We start from the raw sequence: 25,155 nt of genomic DNA on the forward strand, positions 1-25,155 counted from the left end.
ATATATCCAAGAATAAGATCTCTTCATTGATTTTTCTGCATAGTAACTACTAAGAAGGGCCCAGGTGGACAAATTTTTCTTCATTTATATGTAGCATAGTACAGCCTCCATTCAATATGAAAGACGATTGATTGTTCTGCAGTATTTTTGTCCCCTCGCTGTCCCGTATGGTCTCTAAAATCCCAGTTTGTTTTTTAGTTATACAGAGAGATGGTCTTTGTATAGAGATAGTGGTTTTGAATAAATGAGCACACCCCTGCTATTACACTAATGCCTATGATCAGGAGCATATGATTACCTGGAATTGCCATATTTATCATTATCAAAAGCATTAGGCTTCTGTACCCTTCAGACAGATTGTAATTTCTTCTAAATGACTGAGAGTCTATGTAGGAGCAAAAACAAAAGCACTTTTGCTGAACTGAGGTAAATACTTTTTAATTCTGTGCCGTGCCACATTTTCTTCAAAAACTGCTTGTGTCATCTGGGGAGAAAGTGTCTGAAAAGAAGAATTGTTTCTTTTCAAGCACACAAAGGACTGATTTGCTTTTCTCTGTGCATCCCTTGTTGTTTTTCTTATCTAGTGTTTCTAATGGCACCTGAAACCTCAGTACTGTTGAGAATTTCTAAATTCACGTCTGGATTTGCAGTAACCAGGCAAGGTGGTTCCATTTGTAAACAGGAGCTGCAGAACAGTTGTTCAATTTGTTATCTTTGATTCGGTACCTTTTTGTAGTTGGCTTTAGACCAAGTAGAAAAATACTTATGAATTGAAATACCTTTGTATTTTGTTTCAGAGGTACTTGTGTTCCTTTTTAGAGATAAGACAGCACATTAAGCTTTTTGTTGTTTGGGGTTTTTTTGAAGTACAAATTAGTTATTAGGAAGTAAGTTTTTAGTCTTTTGCCCTTTAGGTAGTGTCTTGTGAGTTTTTTGTGTCATCTCCTTCTTTCAGAGTTAATGAAAAACTGTTATAAGTGATTACAGCTGTCAAAAGTGTTGAACACCTGACACCATGATCTGCTAGTTCTTTAATTGTAAACCAGCATATACTAAACATGCTCTATTTAAATGAAATGCAAAGAATTAAAACAAACAAGCCTGTAGTTTTATACTGCAGATTTATTTTTTCATTTTAACTGCAAATGCTTGGTGACACCTGTGAAAACATTTCGGTGTTGAAATTAAGTAGTTTAAGTCTTGGTTGGAGGGAGAAACCTGCTGACTGTGAGAGATAACAAAAATAGTAGACACAATTGCTGTCAACTAGCTGCCTTTGCTTGCACTTGGATTATTTCTGCTACTGAACACAAAAGATTTTTTCCATTAATCTTCTTCTTATTTTTCTTTTGTTATGAGGAACAATTCATTCATCTTTGCCAGCTTAAATAAGTAAAGACAAGGATTATCAGGGAGAACAAAACAGTGCCAAGAGCTCTGACTATAGAATTAAGGAATAATGGACAAAATGCTGAGAACCAAGCACGTTTCAGATATTTTCTCTCTCTTCGGTTCTTAGGGACTGAGAACAGGCTGGTGTTTCCATCTGCCCAGGATTCAAAGCCACAAAAGCTTTTGGCAGACACATACATCTTTGAAAGACTCAAGCAAAGATCATTTTTTTTAAAATAATTATTTGTTATTAAATGGGGTAGGTGGTGAGAAACATAACAATGATTTTTGTTAGAGCATTGACCCAGGACGTAGAAGGCCAAAACCTTTTCAGTTTCAGATTGTGCAGAATTGCCTCTTCAGTCCTCCCAAGAGACAGGCTATGCAGAGGATGAACATTTCATGCTCTTCCTGTTAAAATGAACCTCCTCTGCAACAAACTGTAACATTAATGGGTTCGCAGAAAAAGCGAGCGGGAGGTGGCATGTCTGTGTAGTCTGTTAATAGGGACATTTCAGGAGGAGAAAGTCATAGGTTGTAGTCTCGGTTTCTTGCTCCAATAATTAGGCTTTGACTGAAATACAAATTTAGACATTCAGTTTTGATTTATAGGTGGTAAATAAATTCCAGTCCAAGGTTGATTCTTTCAGCAATTAAAGATCATCATTTAAAAAAAAAATTTTCATTTCTAATCTGAAATTTTCTATACTCAGCTTCTTATTGCTGTATAATATTATGCCTTTCTTGCCATATAAAGCTATCAAAGTTTGCTTTCCTAATAGCTCTTTATAAGACATAACAGACTATATTTTATCTGTTAGGCGCGTGGGTTGAGCTTTTCTAGCCTCTCATCAAAGACTTTTCTTTCAAATTGCTTTCTCTCAACAAGCTCATTTATCAGTTTTCTTTTTCAAATATGCATCCTGTAAGTATAAACCATACTTTTGTAGTGATTTGAATGATGCTGTATAACATCAGTATCATGTGGACTCTTGCCTCTGCTCACTCTGCATCTTGAGCATCCCACTAATTTTGCTCCAGTTACCCTTACATTCTCCCCCACTGGTGTTGTCTGCAGGAGATAAGTAACAAAAGAGGTGCTGACTGCATAGGATCATTTGCAAACAATTGCCTTTGTCACAGGTTTTCTTACTTAACTCTTCACCCAAACGTCCCTCAGAAGAAACAGGACTTTAGGGGAGAGTAAGCGTTTATTGCAAGCAGAAGGACGCACAGCCAGACTCTTAGGGACCCAGCCCTGGAGATCGCCGAAGGAACAGCGCTTTTCTGTGCTTTCAGATTTGCCTTTCTGTTATTCTCTTACTTAACTGCTTATGCTTGAGGTAAATGAGGATGTGTGGTGTATGTTTTTTTTTTGGTTTCATTTTTATATGGTAATGTATTCTTTGGACAATTTGAAGCTGGTACATCTTGTCTAATTTCAACAGTCTTGGTTTAGTCCATTATGATTTATATATTCCCAAAACATCTTAAAGGTTTGAAATAAGTTGGTAATGCAGAAGAATATAATTAAAAAAAAATTGTTTCATTTCTTGGTCACAGAATTTATTTGAATACCTAGGGGCAAGGTAACTTGGGAGGAAAAAAAGAGTCTGACCTTTTGGAGTTAAAGGGAATTTGTAATATTTGGAATTTACCATTTAGTAGCTGTGTTTTTAACACACAGTGCCCTATTTGCAGTAAGGGATCCGAATTATGAAATAGTCATGTTTATTATGCAGTTTTACTTCTAAAAGTTGAGTTTCAGTCACTGTTAATTGTGAATATCAAGAAAATCAAACTTTTTTTGGTTGTAGTATTATGTTGGCATTGATGACGTGTTAGGAGACTTTCTGTATTTTTATTTTGTCAGCAACTTCTCTTTAAATATGTGAATGCAAATATAGTAAACTTATAAATTTAAAGAGGAATAAAAAAAAATCATTTTTTGTTTCAGTACTTTAATCCTGTAAATTCAAGTTTGTAATGAATCCAGTGGCAGAATGTTTTGGGGTTTTTTTGCCACTTCTTTATTAATATCATTGTCCTCCTCAGCTTGTATTTCATTTGTTTCAACAGAAACATGAACTCAGATACCAGTTCCTCAGTGTTACTACATTTTAAAATAATATTGATATTTATGTAACTTGACCGAGCTCTTGAGTAACTGGAATTTCACTCCATGACATGAAGTGTGTGCAAATGTATTATTAATTTCCTTCTAATTTTTTAATCTTTTGGCCAGTACAAAGTAGAACATGGCCTGGGGGTAGCTGTTCAAAGACATGCTTTCACAGAATTGCGTAAAAATATAATTCAAGTTGGAAGAAGAAACCCGAATCATTGCCACCAATGTGGGAAGGGCTGCTGTCTTTGAGTTTAACCGCGTTATTAAACACGATAAAATCCATGGGAGAGAGCTGCAGGATACCATACTGCCTAAATTCCATTGTGCTTTTTAAATTGTATTGGCTGGGATTTCCAGCTGTAGCAGGTCCTTCTGGCTTCTTGTAAGAGAGGGCACATGTGTTTGGTTCTGTATGGTCGTCTTGGGTCATCACACACAAAGACTAAAATGAGTAAAATAACTAAGTGATGGTTTCAAACTGAGAAAACACTACTAGTCATCATCTTAAAACTACCCAGCAGATGACAAAAGCCTTGTCATTAATTTTGAAAAGGATTCTTTCCAGACCATGTTCCTAAACATCTGGTTACAGTGATGATGCATCTCGCTGTTTGACAGAATAGCGTACCAAATCTTCTTGCTAAATGCAAAATTAATATTTGTTTTTTACTACCCTGTAGGAACTATTACTTTTCTGGGAACATAAGCTAATGGTTTGTTGGGAGTAGGGAAAGAAGTAGAAGCAAGGAACAGCAGCTGCAATAGACAATCTGTGAATAACTTCCCTCATCACTTAACTTCTTCTATTAAAGAAGCTCTAGATTCCCTTCAGTTTTTTGGTGATGAGGCCAGACAGGGCAAATTCATGAACAACCTGTAACCTTGTCAACAAGCGGTTGACAAAGTAACATTTACTGTTGTTTGGCAGTTTCCATTTGGGAATGGGTCATGCTTGAATGTTAAACAATGGGTTAACATGTCCTGCTCATTCATGGCTGTTGTGTGTGATGTAGTCCCCTGGGAAGCTTAAAGTACAATAACTGCATCTTTGTAGAAGACATCATTTTACTAGATTTTACATCTGTTAGAGTAGAAAAATATTGGATGTTTTGAGGAGCTTTTACGTGTCTCAGTGAATAGACCTAGAAAAAAGATGCATATTTTCACTGTTTGGAAATTCTCTAGTCTCTTTCCATGCTGTCTAACATCGAGTATTATTTTAGTTTTCCTATACTATTTAAAATAAATACTGTAACTGAAAGTTCTGACACACTTTAAAGTCAGCTTGTTGCTTTTATATCGTGATCACATTATGTTGGATATAAATAATTTATTGGATCATCCAATAGTCCTGGGTTTGCAACTGATATGTTAGAAATCTGTTTTTGTTAAATAGATCTGCAACAGATGGCTTTTTCTGTTAACATATTGCTAGAATGTCTGTTGTTTGAAAAAAGGAGAAAATATATAATTCGTCCTAACTACTTAGTTCTGGGTGGAGCTATTCATGCCAATGCTTAAATACGTTGCTATTTTTTCTTAGCAGTTATTCTGTTTTAAATCTCCATGCTTCATTGTGGAACAGTGGGTTATAACTAAATGAAACTTCTTAAAGTCCTATTTTACAGGTAATTCTTTTTAATTAGGTGGATAGCACTGGAGTTATTTCTTTGTAGATTTTGAAGATTAATATTGTGTTTCTAAAGACAGAAAATACTGTCTCACATGAGAGTGCTTGTAACTTTTTATTGGAAAGCAGGTCAAAGAGGTGGAAGAAGGGTAGAAGAGAAGATCTCTGCAGCTGTGTGACTGAAGTAGGTTGCTTGGAGATCTATTATATCCAGATATTTTCAGTGTCCAGTAAAACTAGTTATTTTCATTGAGGCGTGTAGACAATAGCTAAAATTACTTATTACATGGTATGAAATTGAATAGAAATTTCAGTAATTTTTTTTCCAATTATAGAAAAATATGTATATCTTTCAGTTTTTCCTCAAGGCTTTAACTAAAGTATTATATCTGTTCTGCATGCTTTGGGGATAAGTCTTGAAGTTGTAGAGTCCTTGTATGTACTAGACGCTGTCTGAGGTTACCGCCTGGCTCAGCTCAGAAAATGTTTCTTTATTTAGAAAACGGTCAAAGGACGGCCCTCAAGACGAAACGTTTAAATTTTAAGTTAAACCTAAAATCCTGCCAGCTGGCAAAATACTAACATGCCAAATCTAGTCTTTAGCCCATTTCTACTTTTACCATTGGAACAACTTTCCCCTGTGTGAATGAATTGGTTTAATGGATTTCATGTTACAAAATACTAAATAAGATGATTTATAATGAAGTCTCTTAGAATTATATACACACCTTTCTTGAATGGCGTATACAAGTCAGTAAACATTCAGAGGTCATCAAACAGTTCAATCATTTTATGTGTAGTTAACATTAGGAATAGACACGTGAGTTTAGGTTGAGAATAGGAAGAGTGGAAGCCCAAGAATTTTATTACCAGAGGAGAAGAGGTATAAATTAAGAATATAATGAAGGAAGACTGTTAATTAGGAAGATAAACCTTTCTAGATGATAGGAAATCTAGAAGATTGGTATGTGTTATACAGAAGTGGAAAGTGTAATGAAGATACTTACAGAAAAGTTACAGATATAAAACAAAGAAAAACAGTATTTTCATGTTCTGTTTGTAAAGAAAAGATAAAGAGGTACTTCTAAACTTGAAGGATTTCATCCAAAATTTTAAGCATTACAAGATTGAAAAAGTCATCTTTTCAATTTTAAAAAGACAACGAAGATCTATGAAACTCTTGGTTCTTTGAGTCATACATATTTGCATATGCAGGCATTAAAAACATTATTGGTTTCAAATATATTTTGCAATAAGATGTGTTTTTTTCATGATCATGATTGTGCTAAGCCTCATGTATGCTTATGTCACTTTAAAAAAACAAAACACTAGATCATTTTAGTCAAACCTATTTTATTTCTAAAAATTAGGGTAAATGAAATGTATTTAAAAGTAAAACTAGATTTTTATTAGCCAGTGCAGTCAATTAAATTGATAAAAATTCTGTGAGCTTTTAATAACAATGTAATGCTTGGAAGTTTTTTGGAGGGGGGGTAATTTAAAAGGCTAAAATTTACATTTTAATTTTAACTCTTACCTTGTAGCAAGTAATTATGAACATTTTTACATGTGTTGTCAGACATCAGCATTCATTGCTTCTAGTGGTAACATGTAAACTGAAGTTCGTAGTTTTTCCTTCCCATAGGCCTGTACTTAGGGCCAGGCAGCAGAGAGCCTGAGTGCGTAGTCCCACCAGGCCCCTGCACACACACCAGAGTCATACACACAGTGCATATATGGCCAACTGCCGTGGATGGACATAGGCAAGAGAATGACACCTTTGCAGACACCCACATGACACAAAATTGCTCATATAAACATGAATGGCTCTCATGGGTTTATGCTTTCCTTTTCAATCAGGTTCAAAGTCTGCTAGCAGATCTCATACCCGGACACCAATTCCCCTCCTCCCCAGCACCCCATAGCAAGTTCGCTCTTTCTCATGAGATCCATGATAATCTTGTTTTTCTTCTCATCAGTTAGAGTTCTGGTTGAATCTCTTGAAGGTGATGCTTGAGCAGTTCCTGTTATGGCTCATTGATCAGAGTCTCCAGAGTTCTGGGCTTTATTACTGTTCCCGTTATCTACAGTTTGTCAGCTGTGTTCTTTTTTTGACTTCTGTTTCTTGCCTTTGACTTTTATGCTCAATACCTGTTAACAAGTTATTTTTACAGAAAGTTTCAATTCAGATTAAAAGTATTCCCTCTTCCTCCTAATTTTCCTCCCTTTTCCTTTCTCCATGTTGGAATTCTATTTTTCTGTCTTAATGGCTGTTATTCAAGTGAGTTATTGGTGTCCATAGGGAGAAATGATTAACCTCCTGGAAATTTGTGCCCAGCTTTTCTCATACGGGTAGGTGGTTTGGTTCTGAGTAGAGTCCAAAGTAGTGTATGCTTTCCAAAAACTAGGAATTACAGTTCAAATGTCTTTGCTAAATTTTCTATGTACTTTTCCATTTCTGTATCACAAAGCTAAATACTGCATACTTTTCTAAATAATACTGTTGCTTTATCAGTTAGGGTCTGAAACACTATTTCTAAAATATGTTTATGTGAAATATGTTAATAATTGAAATATTTTTTTTTCTTTCTAGAACCAAAATTGCAATTTCAGCCACCACATCAAGTACAGCACAAAGTTATGAATACAGAACAGAACGGCATCAAAGAGAATCATACAAGACACATTTCTCGCAATGACATGAGACAACCGAGGAATGAGAAACCCCCTCGTTTTCAAAGGGATATTCAAAATTCAAGGCAGGCTTTGGAAAGTGGTGGGTTACCAAGAAACAGAGGTCCTGAAAGGCACAACTCTTTAGAACATTGGACAGATGAAAAAAATAAAAGTGACAGACATTATCCTAGAAATGATAGGCCAAAGGATTTGGGTTATCCCATAACCACTCACCAGAGTGATATTAATTTCAAAAAAAGGGATAACAATATGCAAAACAGAGTAGGAAAAGGGGTGTCTTTCACAGAATTCAAGGAGAACTCTGCTGCTCAAGATTCTACAGACAACAATAACCAGAAACGTGGGAAAAGGGAAAACCAAATACACAATTCTGAAAATTTTTGTGATAGGAAGGCACGAACAATAAGTAGTGAAGCCTTTATGGTAAAAAGTGAGCAACATTTTGGTATTAATAACGACTACCAAAATGCTGGCAGAACTGATAATTTTAATGCTGTACCAAATGGAGATACTGAACATCATCAGAAGGGAAGGCGAGTAGGACCTATCAAATCATCAGGACCCACTGCGATCCCATCTTTTGATGATAAAATGTTGTATTACAACACCGGTCCCAAAAGGAGATCTGGCCCCATCAAACCAGAGAAAATATTAGAACCATCAGTTCACATGGAGTACGGAAAAAGTTGGAGACCAGGGGATGAATGTTTTGCTCTTTATTGGGAAGACAACAAGGTATGCTTTTGCCAAATGAGAATTACCTCAAATTGTACCTTTTGTTTTCTTACATACATGTGGGAGATCCAGCACACCAGCACAGAGACATGGGGCTTAGTTCATAGGTGTCTAGCATGCTTCTTGGCTAGCTGCTTGTTCTATTTTTTTTTTAATTTACTTAGGAGATATGTCGCTTGTGTTCATTGTGTGAAACTTTTAAGTGCTTAAATTAAGTAATCTTGAAGGTGATTGTTTCTCTGATTTAGGTGGAGTTTAGGATGACTAAGCTCCTAACTGAAGCATTTAAGTGACAAAAATTCGAAGGTATGAATATGGATCTGGGTTCCCATATTCTTTTCCACGGAACAAGAAACAGGATACTCTGCTATATCTAGAATAGTCTGTAATGGTAAATGTGTAATGCCTTTTTCTGGAATTAAGTCAGTGCGCAACCCTTACTAGCTCAAGGGAAGACTGCAGGAACAGGGCTGTTTAAAAAAAACAACTGCCTCTTGTTTGAATCATTACAGAAAGGAAACAGCAAAAGGGTTATTTTTTATTATCACTAGTAGACTGTTAGCTGAAGTATTTGTGGAACAAATGAGTTATGCTGCATGATAGCTTTGTTTTACTGATTTTTAAAAGTTTAAATACTTTCTCTTCAGCTGTTTTTCCTATTGATAAGATTTCTCTTGCAGCAGGACACTTTCTTTTCATCTTCTCCTCCTTTGCTAAAATGTTTTAGGCTATTTTCTTTGACTTGTTATTATCTGTTGAGGAGTTCTGTCACTCTCCTTGGGTAGTTTCTTCAGTTTTTGACCCTTTCAAATAATCTGAGAACTACCTTAAATATTATTGTTCTTTGAAAAGGTTTTATTCCCACTCTTTTCTGTCTTTTTTTTTGTTTATTTTATATTTATGTAAGGTTTTTTTTCTTCCTTTTTTGGGTCTTTTTAACAGGAACTAGATAGTGTTAGCTCAGCAGCACGACTTTGTTTTTCTCTCTCTTGCTTGTACACTAAAGCAGATAAGGCATGCAAAATTTTTGGTAGTGGCAACATATAGTGAGTTGACTTTCTGAAATAGGAATAGGAATATGTAATGACATATTATGGAATTGTTTCCTATTTTGAGAAGCATTTTTGCATTACTGTGAGATGAGTTTTTGAAATTCTGGAAAGTATGAAACTTGCAAAATAAGTAGATATGAGGTAATCCCAGACTGTTACCTGAAGAGTACTCATCACGTTAGAAGGGGTTTTTTTGGAGGGTTGTTGGTTTTTCTGTAGGTACAGCTGCTCTCATCTAGGACAATTTTGAAATGTGATGATAAAATACAGTACTGAGCTTAACCATGTTAGGATGTAATGATTTCTTTGTGTTCAATAAGATAAAAGTGATTGAATATCTTCAGGAAAGCTGTGATCTATGTTTGCATAAATGTAAAAAAAAAAAATTAAGTTTTGTGTTTAGAAAATGGACTTTTTGAAGGGGCAGTTTTATCATAATTGGTGTTAAAATAGGTATACATTAGTATTTACAGTGTATATGGCTGATAGCCACTTACTGATACGTGTATTTTAAGAAAAAGTCCTGTAGTTACATTTCTCTTTATACAACAGTGTTTGTGTTAGTGATGAATTTGTTCAGCTTTCAGAGACATGAAAACAAGTCTTTTAAATGTTCAGTCTAATTTCATAAGCTGCATGTTTTCTCAGTGAGTATTCTAAATACATTCTACTGTGTCCTTGTAGTCTACCGTGTGGAAGTTTAATACAACTGGTTTAATATCTGGTACAAATCTTATCCAAAACAAAATGCTGACTAAGACTAAATTTGTATCTCTTTTTTATATATATGTGTGTGTACACACACATACATATATCAAAAGGTAGTTGTTAAGCTGTTTGTGATATTTCAGGTAGTTTTTTATGACCTTTGAAAATTTCTCTTTTAAGTTCTACCGGGCAGAAATAGAAGCTCTCCATTCTTCTGGGACAACTGCAGTTGTTAAATTCTGTGATTATGGAAATTACGAAGAGGTGCTTCTCAGCAACATCAGGCCTGTTCATGCGGACACATGGGTATGTGATAACAAATTGTATTAAAAAACATAAACTACATAAGTCTGTACAAAATATGTAACCTTTCAGGAATTAATGCCTACTCATGCAAAGAGTCCTAATTGCATATGTAGAAAAATATTTAAACAAATACACGAACAAAATCTCAACTTCTAGTTGTCTATATGAAACATAAAAGTGTATTATTGTGTGGTATTCTTCCTGTATAATAAATTTTAATTGTATTGTTTGAAAATGAATAATGAACCTGTCAGCCAACAGTTTTATCCATATTTTCTCTCTAAAACTTGTTTCTTACTCTATTAAACACGGTTTTCTGTTTTATTTAATGTACATTGTATGTTGTTCTGTAAAGGTTAGGAAACAGTCTTTTAGAATTTATATTCTGAAGGTTTTTACTACGTGTGTATGTATGGCTAAAAATAGACATATCACTTTATTTTGTATCATGATTTATTCTTGTTTCAATGATTTCTTCTTTGCCAAATATTGTGGTGGAGGTATATGCCTCAATCCGTTTTATGAGGTTTAGAATGTATTAGCCTTATGGAAGTTGGAAATTTTCAAAAACGTTATTTGTGAATGTCATGGGAAATGGAGGTATGTTTTGATCTTTGTTTTTAGAAAAATATCAGGAGTGCACAATTCTTTACTGTTTACTCTTACTATAAAAAGCTGCACAAAAGGTAGTCCTATTTGAATATTAATTCCTTAATGATTAGTTGACTGTGCTTATTTTCATTTTTTTTTTTTACCTCTGGGTCATATAGCCATATTAGTACTGCTGCAGAGGCTGAGCAATCAGCTACTGTTCCCTGCCAGTGGTCTTTTAACTTGTGTTCTTGCTGTAGCTCTCAGATGCCCTTACAACCTCAGAGATGGCCTTTTTGTACTTAAAAAGATATCTGAAGCTTTTCCCAGCTGATGCACTGTTGTTTCTGTGAATTTTTTCCCTTTTTCTTTTTTCCCTTCATTTTATCCCAATAGCTGAGCTGTAAGGTGCTAGTTTCTTACTGTATGGTTGTGCTTGTTTTGACCCTTTTTCTGGGTTAATAATCAGCCTTTTCTTCACGCTTTTGATTACAATCTTGAGGAGTGGCTTTTATTTTACTTTAACGCTACGAAAGTTAGCTCTCAGCCTGAGAACTTGAGCTGATGTTAAGACTAAGTTGGACTTGTAGTGAGGTGCCAACCTGAAGCAGTGGTCCTTCTTCCTGCCTCTTCTGCCTGTCTCAACCACATGTTCCTCCTGTTCCCTCTCCTCCCATGTTGGATCATCAGTCCTGTAGCCACAGGATGAGTGAAATGAGATGGGCCACTTTGAGTTCCTTTGTTAAAGATGACACAAGATGGTGGGACAATATATGGAAAGGGGATTCTGCTGCTGAAGTAGCATAGTCCTAAGGTTGTGCTGCATCCTGATCTAGTCATTGACGCTTCCTCAGTTCTTACCGGGGAGAAATAAGGATTTTCCAAGGACCTTTTAGTCCATTCAGAAATGAAAGATACCTGATAATCTTTCTCAAAGTTCTTTTTACTCTCAAGGAGCCTAAGTGAATAGCATAAATTCAGACAAGTAAATTTAGATCATTATAGTTATATAAGACAAATACCAACCAAGAACTTCACAGTAAACACCTTTTTTTATGGTTTCTTTCCAAGGTTTTACTATTTTGTTGCTAAAAGGTCCTTGCAGCTATAGGATTTTTGCAGGAGAAAGTCAATTAGCACTTGGCTCTTCACTTTTTTTGTGTTTGGTTGCTAACTCTAGTCCTCATTATGCATTTACAGTTCTTAATCACCCATCGGAGTCATGCTCTGATACTCAGGTTTGTCTTTTAAGCTGAACACTGCTCGTCATTTTTCTTTGTTTCAGTGTTCATATTAATAGATAAATCTACATGGCACACACAAATGCAAAATGAAATTCTCATGCTGCTTAATACATAGTTCTTTGTCATAAGATTTAAGTAACTGATATTCCCTCTTTACAAGAGAACAAAACAGGATTTTAAGCTGACTTCTATAATTACTTTTCTTTTACTGATTGATGTTATCAGCAACAACGAACTTGTTTTATTAGAAGTGTTATGCTGATTTTTATTTCAGTCCTTCCAAGTAACTTCCAGATAGCTAAGTCTTTTTTAGCTGTTTGTACTGAAGACTTGTTACCATTGTAGAAATATACTGTGTGTGAGTTCTGATGTCCTAATATTGCCAGTTTTTCAGACTCCTTTTTGAAAGAGTTATTGATGTTAAGAAAAGATTTAGTGAATTGACTTAAAGGCATAAATTCAGTCTATGTGTTATAATTGATTATTCTTTACTGTTTTCTCCAGCACACTTTTTGGTACTCGTGTGTTGAATTTAAATTTTTTTTCCAACAAATATAAACCGGTCAAAGTATACCACTGGGAGGAAGAAAAAAAAAAAAGGGCAAAAAGTTGTTCAACTAGTCACTTGAAAGAACAGCCAAAGTATCACAGTGACTTTATTTTGATGACATGACCTATTGTTTAAGCATCCAACCTTTGGTCTACGTTTGACAACCTTTATAATTATCAAAAATAGTAAATTAATGAAAAATCTTTACGTTAGTAGGTTTAATATAATTTCATTTTCTCTTTACCCCCTGCTGTGGTTGACGTTCTGCTCTCTGTTCCTAATTACTCTAATAATGAACTGCAATAGTGCAAGTTTTGTGGTTGTGGTGGTTTTTGTTTAGGTTTGGGTTTTTTTTAGTGTTTTGTTTTCTTCTCTTGACTGTAGATCGAATCTGCCTGATATTCTCAGGATACATTGTGCTTTCTACTTTAATGGAAAAAGTGTTAACTAGGTTACCTTAAGACTCCTTGATTGTATACTGTCCATCACCCAGTTTGCCCTGAGACCTTGAAAGTTTTCAGTCCCCCTGACACCTAACATGCTGCTATTTATCTTTCTGATGGCTAGAAATATAGAAGATAAAGATGTGTGATTTACGTAAGATAAACCAAAAAGCTGGTGGGGATTTTTTTTTTATCAATAATCACGTACAATACTCATATATGTAAGAACACTAAAACTGTTGGTTTTTTTCCTTAGTGCTTGCAAAATATGTCTTAGGTATGCAATTCCTAAATAATTTTAATAATAAATTACATCTGGATTCCATGGTTTTAGAGTTCTAAGTGTCTTGGATGTAACGCTACAATGCTGTGTCCTTCTATTTCCCTCAATGTAGCAGGGGTCACTTAATGAAAATATTATAATTCCAATGAAAAAAAAAATCACTGAAAAGCCACTGTAGAAAATAGAACTGCTTGGTTTTTTCATGTAAAATATGTAAGATTATACTAACAACTGAAAAGCATGAACCGTTAAGGGCCTTTGCGCTCACTTAATAAATAGTCTGTTCTGTGGAAAAAAAAATTAAATAAAGTCAAGATAATACTTTAAAATTTAAGTCTTAATTTTATTCTCTAACTTGTAGGATTTTCTTTCCTTAATAAATTATGAAAACGTGTAGCCTAAGTGCTTATCTTGTGACATTTTTCCTCAAAGTCCTTGCTTTCCCTTTTCCATTCTGCATTTCCTTAGTGCTGTGATAGGCTTTGTGCCGCCATTTACACTATGATTACCCTTCTTTTTTTGTTTTCTGTTATTATATGAAGGAAATAAAGATTGCGGTTTTCCCACCTATGTATGTTATGGCCTTATTGTGATTGCTCTCAAAACAACCTAGAATTCATATGAACTTTTTACTTTCACTTAAAAATACTAATTGTGAAGTGAAGTATGTAGTTTAGTTTCCTCTTCCTTTATTTCTGCCTAAAGAGGTAAGAAGGCAAAAGTTATTATTAAGGTATGTATAATCCTAGTTCTTCTATAATCTGTTTCGTTCTGTGGAGACTGAAAAAGTACTTTTCAGCTTTCCTCAATTCATTCCTCCAGTAAAGAATGAGTTGAGGAAAGAAAATAGCAAAGGGGTCTTGGATTACAGTTAATTCGTGCTGGCAGAAATTTGAGAGCTCAAATTTGGTAATGTGTCTTGTACCTCACAGAGCTCTAAGAGCTTCTACGGGTGTTGAGTTACCTTAAATCAAGCTATAATTCAGGGCTTTCTTATACCTGTTGCCTGTTTCAGGTAAGTAAAGTAAAATCCTGTGAGTTTTCTGAAGGTGTTCAAACCTCTCTCCAGCAATGTAGAGCGCAACACTAAAACACACTGAATCATAAAGACTTAAAGCTGCCTCTTTAAGCTGGAGAACACTTTTTGACTATCTGTTTTATGGAGGTTTTGAACCCATTCCGATGTCTTGATTTATGACAGAGGAATACTTATTTGAAGGATTGGGTGCCATTTCTTTGTGGCTCTTCAGCCTGGACAGCCTTGGCATCACACTGTGATCTTTCTGTGTTGTGGGTCAAGCAGGAAGTCTTTCCCATTGAATAATTAAGTAGGTGCAGTAGATAAATGTGTCTTGGTTGGATCTCTTATCTAGCTTCTGTCCACATTGACTATACTAAAAAGAAGGCTGTTAAAAGAGAATTGTACGGTCTCTTTAACCAGTTCTAAGATTACTATAGAAAAAATGTCCCTTAAATAGTTGCATCAGACAGGAATTTGATGTCTTTAGTTCTTTGGCTTCAGTACTGGTAGGAAAATCTCTAGAATAATTTTACAGTTCATAATTACTTATTGACTAAATGAATTAGATGAAGGCTGAGTATTTTGGACTACCTTTCTTCCTGAGTGGTGGTGCATATTTGTTAATTAATTTTAATCTAAAAAGTTACTAGTGTGGATTTAGTTTCTACAAAAGGCTGTCTTTCTGCTTTATTAAAACACTTCAGATTTAGGCAGTTATTTTTTTGGGATATGCCTCGTTTTCCATTTCGCCTGTATGTGGTGATTTCAGTTGCTTTTTTTTTTTTTTTTTTTTTTTTTATTTTTAACTTTCTTACCAGAGACTTTTTTACTTACTGGAAATGTTGCCTTAAATTCTTATCACATCTTTTGCAGAGCATTGTCATGCATGCCTTTACACGAAATTAACCTTCAGGTTCTGTCAGGATAATTCTTTACGTAATTTATTTATTTCCCAGCCATCTTTTAAGAGGCAGTATTCAGAGACAAGTGTTGTGGAAAACATTTATCCTGATAAACTACTAGTAAGTATTTTTCTGTAGCACCTCTTTCCTCTGAGAAACAACACAGTTTTTCAGACTTCAGCTTGGTGTATCCATGTTGGAATATAGACAAATGATCACTATTTAAGTTAACTATTCCTCTGAAAGTTACTGGCCCTTAGCTGAAATGTAGGAACTGACATTTAAAGGTGGTTAAGGAACTGCATTTTACTTTTTAATAAACTAAAAGCAGGCGAATTTCAATTGAGAGGAGGTAATTTATTAGTAAGTGGGCATAAAACAATGGCTTTCATTTTTCTGTCTGTATCATTAGGCATTGCAAAATATGTTTGATTCTTCCACTTGAGCATTTCATATTCATCAGACTATGAACTATCATTGCAAATTATTGCCAGCTGTACAAATGAGATTAAGGACCCGTTCTTCTTGGAGTTTGTAGTTACTGAAAAAAGTTGTGACACTTAAAGAAAAACACTTGGAGCATTACACTGTTCTTCTCCCCCTCCTTCCCCTCCCTTTAGTTATTAAATGTAGTGACTTGCAGTTTTGAGATAGCATAGTTTAACCTTATTTTAAGTATTGGATTTGATCCTGTTATCACGTGACGGAAGTTCTTCAGATTCTTTTTTTGATACTCCTAAAAGGATTTTATGCTCGGGCTTCTCAGTATTGTGTATGTTGAGGTTTGAACATGTTGAGTCTGTGAGAGAAGTTTGATGTGTAAAAATGTCTGGACTATTCTTGCCATCACCGTTGCTCTTCTGATTTCCCCATGTCTTTTATGTTTCGGTGTTCTGAGTTTGTCCACTTTTAATAGATTAATTTAAAGGATTTGAATTAAAGAGGAAAGTGGAGGAACTGGTGTAATATTCCTGACTGATTGCTTTCTAGGGAAGAGAGACGTGATACTGTTGGCTTGATATTGCAGAAGAGAAGCTATGATAAACCTAATTTGTAGTGGGGTCTGTGTCTGTGGTTCCAGATCTGACTCCCTCTTACTGTATACAGCGTGTGTGGAATAGACACATCATTTAATGTACTGAAGTTTCCTTGTACAGGCATGGTTAATATCTGGAATGCTTGGGTTGTTTTTTTTCCTTGTTTTCCTTTTTTTTTCTTTTTTTTTCTTTTATACTCGCAGCTGTTGTCAGTAATAATACCTGTAAACAAGAAGTCTTCCATAATGTAAGAAATAAAAAACCAAACAAACAGAAACCAACCAACCAAACAAAAAAAACAACTCCAAAGGTGACTGTGAAGACAATTTTTTGCAAAAGGGTGATTTGTTTTTTCATCATAAATGTTAAAGCACATGAAATTACTCCTTTCTGGGTTTTTTGTGGGTAGTTTTGTTTTTGTTTTGGGTTTTTTTTTTTTTCAGTGGTTTTGGATTGGGGGGGTGGGGATTGGTTTTCTGGGTTGATTTGAGTTGTGTTTTTCTGCTTCTCTTGGCTTACTTGCATAGAGTAAATTTTGTAAGGTTTGTAACAATGACAAGGACTCTACTCATGCTTTATTTTCTTCATATTAGTGACATCATTTGCAGGTTTCATGTCCCAAGAGAGACATTTATTGACTCTTATTAATTGAGTGCATGGGGATGTCTGAGCTAGACATAATTGTTCTGATTGTCAAAGAATAACAGCAATTAATCAGATTTTCTCAGAATATCTTTAGAGAGCATCAACAGAAGAGGAAATGTTTTGGTCTGACATCTTTCCTACAAAATTTGCTTGCTTTCTCATAATTTGATTGGTATATCTGGATTTTCAAAGTTTAGAGAAGTAGTATTTGCTTCAACCTTACACAGAGCATATAATATCTTTGCTAAGTTAGTCAAGATGCATTTTTTGTAAGTATAAAACTGACTAATTGTTTTAATTTACTGAGGGGAGATAAAATTTCAAAGATTTTGAGATTAATTCCGTATTCCTTTTAAAAATTAAGTGTGGTGTTGAAGAGCTCTTTGCCAAAGTGGAATACCTATTTCCCTAATGAGAGCAAGAGTTGGTTAACAAGAAAGCAATAAATATGTGATGGCTATATAGAGGGTTTTTTGGGTTTTTTTGGGTGGTTTTTTTTTTTCATGTTTTGTGGATTTATTGTGTATGTCCCACATTCTGAACATCAAACATCATAGGATCTTGTAACTTGGGACATGCTATCCTGCTGGAGGATATCAGGAATATCTTGATTGCTCAGAAAGATTGTTTCAAATTCCCCTGTGCTTATGAAGCACATTTTGTCAGTGGTCTTTTTGTTTTTGTTCCTTCATTAACCTATACATGCCAAGTATTTTTGTTAGTACCTAGTTGGAAATGTTGTTTCTGACTTCTTATGGAAATCTTGAGAGTTTATTTCACTGAAGTTTATTTCAGTAGACGTAAAATCTGTTGCTGAAAACGTTTGTGTAGTTATGTCATAGTATCCTGTTTCCTTTTTTAATTTGTTCCTTGGGTTGATCTGTTTTCTGATCTGGGGATTTTCGTTCTTTCCCTACATCATACTTGCTCATATAGGACTTCCAAGGTGGGTCAAATGGCATATAGGAGAAAATGAAAACAATAGTGTTTAGTTACTGCAGTAATCTTCGTTCCTTTCCTGACGTAGCTCCCTTAGTGTATGTTTTCGTTCTAGGACACTGGGTGAACCTTCTTGAGTTCTAGGGCTGACAGTAAAAATTTTACAAGATATTGGATGCAGATTAGGTGGGGCTTCTCTTCTTGCTTGCTTTGCTTCTTGGCCCATTGCAGTCTTGCTGCTTTTCCCTGTGCGCATAATCAGTCTCCTTTTGATGTCTGACACCCATTATCTCAAGTCAGCCATCCTCATTACTGGGTGTTGTGAGGCCCCGCCATTGGAAATTGCATCATAGTCATAGTTTCATCATTGCTGTCCAGGGAGAGGAGAGGAGTTGAGTCTCCTACGAGTTCCAGGCCAGTTAAAGGAGGGAGCTACTCAACAAAGGTTGATCTCTCGACCTGGGAAATGAATTCCCTCCATATGAAGGAGGGAAGGGAAGTGCCGCAAATGTGAGTAAATCGGTGTGTGTGTGGTTGTTATGTAGTGCTTTACTAAAATACCTTTTGCCATGTTTTACTCTATAATTTATTTTTTTTTTGTGCAATTGGTCATTCACAAGTAAAATCACAGTCATTTGTTTATCACATATACGTGCGCGTTTGACGTTGGGCATTTGTATGCCAAATTTTGTCGTGTGTGTGTGCACACAGCATTTTGTTTCACCTAAAATGTCATCAAAACTCAACTGCTTCCCTATTTACATTTTAATAATGATTTAGTGCCCTAACAGCAAAGCATTAGATAATTCCTCGTACTATGTCACGTTTTCTTTCTGATATTTTTGTTGGCAGAATTTTCTGATTACATACTAAAATAGACCAGCAATACAGCGAATACTTTTTCCCCCCCATATGGATGTGTATGGTTTTACTTACGAGCGTGCTTAGTGTAAGGAAACCGAACGCTGAAATTTTTTCCCAAGTCTATGCAAGTATTCCTTTTGGCTATATGTTTAGGGCCTGTGTCTCTATTACCAAGGTAAACTGGACCTTTCCAGACATCTTCATTCAACTTGATGTTCTGAAAAACTGTATGAATGTTTTATTTACTACCAAAAAAAAAAGTTGTTGAGAGGGATGGGCTAAGAGTTGTATATGAGGGGAGGGATGGAGCTGGACCCTTAATTCACTGCTGTTTTCCAAAAATTGGCACAATTACTCCTTCCTTATAGTAACATTACACCTTATGGCACATAACTCCTTGTAGTGGTTACTGTTACTGATTTCATGTTGTTAAATTTATATGTTTTCTTGAAAACTTTTCTACTTCCAGTTTGTGGCTTTCTTCTTGCAGAATTGAGACAACTCGATGTGTTTGCTGGTTGTGTATTATTTATATAGTAGATCTCCCTTCAGTGTATGTACTTTTCTTTTAGAAATTATTAAAAATAAACCTTTAAATATTTATAGCTTGATATTGATACTACTCGATGTGAAGAAGCTTTTACTAATAGAATTTGGTATTTCTGTTTTGTTTTGGGGATATGGTATGAATGACTTAAATATGTAATTCTAAGGAACTTTTAAAATTCATGACTTTTTTCTGTATTAAGAACATGGTGACAACTTGCAGGAAAGGGAGTATTTGTTTCAAGCACAAATGTCACAAGAAGAGTTACGCATTTATTTTAATATATGCCACAGGGAATGATTGCAAATATGAATAACCTGTGCTATACCCTTCAGGGCAACAGATAAGCTAGCAAAAAATCTCTGTGGGATAATCATGCCCCAGGCTTACATTATAGTAGTTTTATGGAAATATAATTGGAATGTAGTCTATTTAGAAAATAATTGAGTACTTTGTTTTCGGAGTTGAAGAAAAGCGATGAAGCACAGATAAATGTCTGATTCCAAGTTAACTGTTGTTATTCTTTTAGCAGTCTCATATTTAAGTACATAATTGTTTTCTCTGTCCATCCATCTATTGTCCGTTTCTTGATTTTTCTGAAGAATCTACAAATTTTCTGTCACTTGCTATCTAATGTTCATTGCTTTACTCAAAACTCAAGATGTATATTGTCTTAACAGAATCATTTGAAAATTAGCTGTGTTGAAAGCTCATCTACTTTTGTCGCACCTTATATTTTCAGTAGAGGAAAAATGAGATAAATCTATTTAAAAATGGTATATCCATATTTTTCTTTTTTAGGATTACTGAAACAAATTAACGTGTATTAAGGCTTTAGTTGATAAATTGGTGGCTCTGAAGAATGCTGTGTAGAATTTTCAGAAACTGGTCAAGAAAATGTAAAATTATTTGGCTTCTGATGTTTGGTTGGTGCAAATCAACAGAAAAGATTTATTATCATTGATTTATTTCTGATGTTAAAGGAAAGGTACAGGGCATCTTGAAATTTTTATTTTGAAAACAATAAAGCAACAGATTTTATGGCATAGCTCTATGCCACCTAGTTTTACATAGCATAGTTAGGAACATATTTACTTGCATACCATGTGTGTTCGGTGGAGACAAAGACATACCCTCATAAGTATCAATTCCTTTTTCTAAGTGTAAATAAGGGAAACAAATAGTTTGTGTATGTTTTGGTTGAGTTTTTTTAATTACATTACAGCAAGTTTGTTTTAGTGAATTGTTAGAAACTTTGGAATTTTAGTACTCCCACATTAGAAAAACGATTAACTGAATTTCTCTGTTGCATGAAAGGCTTTGTACAGAGCTTGAAAGAAGAATGTAGTGTTTTACTTGTACAGTACATCAAAATCGCATGCAATTTGAGAAACAGTTGTTGAGAGAAAGATGGCACTAGTATAGAAGGTTACAACGTTGCGTAAAGGTGTAGGAATTATTCTGACTGTATATAGAATGCCAACAAACAATAAATGTGTAGTCGCAGTTCACAGGTAGTCCCAGGAGGTTTTTAGTAAGTCATATAGTACTGTACAGCAAGTCAATTGTATCCTTTTAAGGGCAATTGAAGTTATATTAAGATTTTGCAGTATATCTCTCAGTAATTTCTGTAATACGTTTAACATCGCTATTTCTGTCACCACTGCCTTATATTGTATAGCATAATAGAATATTTCACTGCAGTGAAGCTGAAGCTAAAATTTTCAGCAAAGCAATTGATGGTTTTGATGTAAAAGTCAAATCAGAGTAACATGTGGAGTACTATACATGTATATATGTGTTCATACACATGTATGTCATCTGTACTAATTATCTAATGCTTGTAATGTCCCATGTGTAGCTAGATGCTTATGGGATTGTGACTTTCAAATGGGAAAAGAACATATATACTCTATAAATCCTATACAGTTGTTTATCATATCCTTTACCGACAGAAAATAATGCCAAGGTATCAATGCAATCGGTAATAAGTATCTTTGAATACTGTGTAGTCCCTACTATTGATGGAGTTGAGCTTCCTTACTGGAAGTGGCCAAAGTCAAATTTCTTCAGGCATGTAATAGTAGAAGAAATTTAAAATAAGTTTGACATAAAAAGTTCTTGATAAAATTTACTTTGAAATTAAAATCTTTTCTTTTTGAGCAGACCTTATAAATTCTTACCAGTTCAGGATAAAAGTCTTGTTGCTTATCAAAAAAAATGCATTTGGACAATAAGGCCAAGCGTTTCAGGGTATGAGATCCTTTCATTTTCTTCCCACTTTGTTTGCTGAAGCTGTTTCCATACATTACTGTAGATCCTGGTTAGTCTACTGATTAAATATCCTGTAGTTCACCAACTTGCTGGTTGTATCCAGAAGTCAACACCAAAACAGAACTTTCTCAATGTGAGAGAGAAAAACTTGAAAAAGTTCATGTAAACATTTTCTTCATATTACAGGATTTTTGTTTTACATTTATTTGGGTAACTTGAAGTTGTATTCTTGGTGTTCTATAGGTTTTCTATATGCTGTTCTAAGAACAGTCTAAATATCAAAAAAATTCTCATCCAATACAGAAGATAAAGTGCTTATTTTATCTCTTTCTTTGTCACCTCAGTAAAATATATCTGGATGCCTAGAAGTATGTATATGGACAAAGGCAGAGATAGAGACAGAAGGATGAAAGAAAGAAAGAAAGTAGCTTGAATGTCATTGTTCTGGTTTTGTGAGTTAGAAAATACATATTGCCTTTCATATGTCTTGTGATTTATTCCCCCCCCCCAACTTGGGATTCAAGAATTAGAAATATCTGATTCTTTATTTTTGAATTGTCTTTGCCTTTATTTTCACAAGTGCCACGTGGAGTTACCAGTTTTATTAGCAGTTAATGGTTTTGGTCTTTAGAATAATGTAAAGTTAATGAGAAATCTGCAGACTCTATTTTTTTGCTTACAGTTCATTGCAATTATTTTAAATTTAAAGAACTATCATGCTGTTTAAGTTTTAGAAAATCTGAGCAGGTCATGTTTACTAAAAGAAGTAAAACCATAAAACGTAGAACCAGTGAACTCTATACTATAAAAATTATTCTGCATTAGGAGATATGGTTGGTAGTGGGGGTTAACTGTCTCTCTGTTGAGGTGTTGAAGTTTGTTTCACACACCCATAACATTTGAATAAGGGCAGACTAATTGCTTATTCCATAAGATTATTTTGATGGGAAAGGAATTTAAGATTGATTAGGAGTATGATTTTTATGGACTAAGCTATCATCAGCTATCAGCTCTGAGAGGAGGAAGCAGTTCTTCCTCCCTGACGTTGACCATCCTGACTTTTTGAACCTGCGTTGGTTAAAGGTTGCAGCTGTACATCTGAGCAAGAAAGGGAAAGTGGAAAGAAGAGTGAAGAAAAAAGGGCAGGAAAAGAGAAAGGAAAACAGTTTCAGCAGTAGCCAGACATTACTTTCGTGCACCTGCCTGTGGCACTACTGCCTGCATGCCAGAACTAGGTTGTAAATTTAAGGGTGTCACATAGTTGATTTCTTTGTTTAGTTATAAAAGATTTAATTGTAGTGTGATGATACACTTCAAAAGATCAAGGCAAGAGTTAAGTAAAAATAATAATTGTGTATCTTATTAACATTCTGAATGATATGTTAAAAGGTTAACTTAAAAAAAATATGATTTAATTACTACATATAACATTTTTAATTTAAACACAGCCATATCCTTTCCATTAGTTATCTGTACTTATAGTCATCAGTGATACATTACTGCAATGTCTTGCGTGATATGTGTGACCGTACTGAAAGTATATTTTTCTTAAAATGTAGTGCTGCCCTGACTCCTTTAAGGGCACATTAATAAGGCTAAGAGTTTATATGAATTATCTGACAGCAGTGAGGGGTCAGGTCTACGTAAGTCTAGTGGTATAACCTTGAATCCCACTTTTCCTTCTCGCCCATAATTTAACTCAGAAGTTTGTATGGCCGTAGGCCCAGTCTCATACAGTTGTGTACTGCGAAAAAAAAATTATCAGCATCTGCAGACTGACAAAGATTACTCTGAGAAGATTATTCTCTGAGAGGAACTGCTGGTTTAAGTCACAAGAATAACTTGCAAAGAAAATCGATATTGTTGCAAAGAAAATATGTTGAGTAGTTCTGTAATAGATGCTTCAAAAATGCTCTTCGCACGAAGTCAGTACTTGGTTAAGATCCTTGAAAAATCTGCATTAGTGGTAATTTCTCTTTTACTTGGAATTTTCACACCTTATTTGTTAGTAACTTTTGAAATTATGCCCTAAAGCTGCTCTAAGATCATATAACTTAAATAATTGACAAAAACTATCTTTTCACAAAATCCTGTTTTCAGTCTTAGTTGTTATAGAGTTCTAACAACCCTTTAGATATTCAGATAAAGTAAAAGTTTAAGGGAGTACTTTAGCCAATGATTTTTTTATAGATATATAATATATTGCAATTTAAATATTTGTTTAACGTTTTCTAGGAAACTTGTGAATTTTTCAATATGGCCATAGTGTGGTTGGGTTTTCTGTTTGTTTTGGGTTTTTTTTGCTACGTCTGGAAAATCTTACGGTCTATTTTGGATTGATATGAACATGAGCAAGTAGAAACTGCAAAAATCAAAGCTTAAGTACTCAAGGAGATCAACGCTGGACGATTAGGCAAAAGAAGGAAGTTTTAAAAAAGGAATTTACCCAGCAAAACAAGAGATCACTTGGTGGTGTAACAGCAGGAGACAGCTGTTGCCAGCATAGTGGGCAATGCAGAGAAGCATTAAATCTGGACCGAAATGGGACTTGAAATGCACATGAAGGAGAAGTTAATTTTGCAAGGAAGCAAGCACTTTTCCTTTGTACTGAGTCCAGCAAGTTTTCCATGCATTGAGTATGTGGGTGAAGTTAAAACTGCCTCTGAAACTGAAGCGGTGATGTGACGTTACTGAAATCTGTTTTCTTTGCCTTCTGTCTCTTCTTCATCCAATGGTTCCTGCCCCCACACTGCTCCTTCATGCCTCCTTGCACAGGCTCTAGTGATCATCACTTATTAATCCCACAGAGAGCTATAATTGAAAAGCCTTAGCAGAAGCCCCAGTGAACAGAGCTGAATTTTCTGTGCATAAGCAGGAATAGACAGAGGTAACTAGTTCATAGGTGGCACACTGTTGGAGCTGCTCAGCCGCGACTTGCAACTGCATCCTTAATGTATGTGAGCAGAACATTCAGCAAAGCTTTTGTGTAATGCGTAACTTCTGTCCTGCTCTTTACTGTCATCCACCTTATTTGTTGTTCTCAGAAGTTATACAGTAAGTATTCACTTTAAGGACTATATTTAAAAAAAAAAAAGTTTCTAAACAGTTCTTTTGAATAGACTGAAAGAAGTCTTGAAATAGAAATCCAATGAGAAAACTTTTAATGA

General features: G+C 34.9%; 1 protein-coding gene across 5 annotated transcripts in view; it reads left to right on the forward strand.

The window, feature by feature from the left end:
* Positions 1-25,155, forward strand: part of TDRD3 (tudor domain containing 3) — a 114,626-nt gene that overhangs the window by 78,086 nt on the left and 11,385 nt on the right. For 4 of the 5 annotated variants that reach the window (XM_054189125.1, XM_054189124.1, XM_054189126.1 and 1 more), the window contains 2 exons: positions 7,744-8,582; positions 10,523-10,648. In XM_054189125.1, coding sequence (XP_054045100.1) covers positions 7,744-8,582; positions 10,523-10,648 — 965 coding nt within the window. Of the gene's footprint in view, positions 1-7,743; positions 8,583-10,522; positions 10,649-18,681; positions 18,814-25,155 lie in introns of all 5 variants that reach the window. The other variant, XR_008464546.1, reaches the window with a different exon arrangement.

This window comes from Rissa tridactyla, chromosome 1 (genome assembly GCF_028500815.1).
Source record: "Rissa tridactyla isolate bRisTri1 chromosome 1, bRisTri1.patW.cur.20221130, whole genome shotgun sequence".
Classification (NCBI taxonomy): domain Eukaryota; kingdom Metazoa; phylum Chordata; class Aves; order Charadriiformes; family Laridae; genus Rissa; species Rissa tridactyla.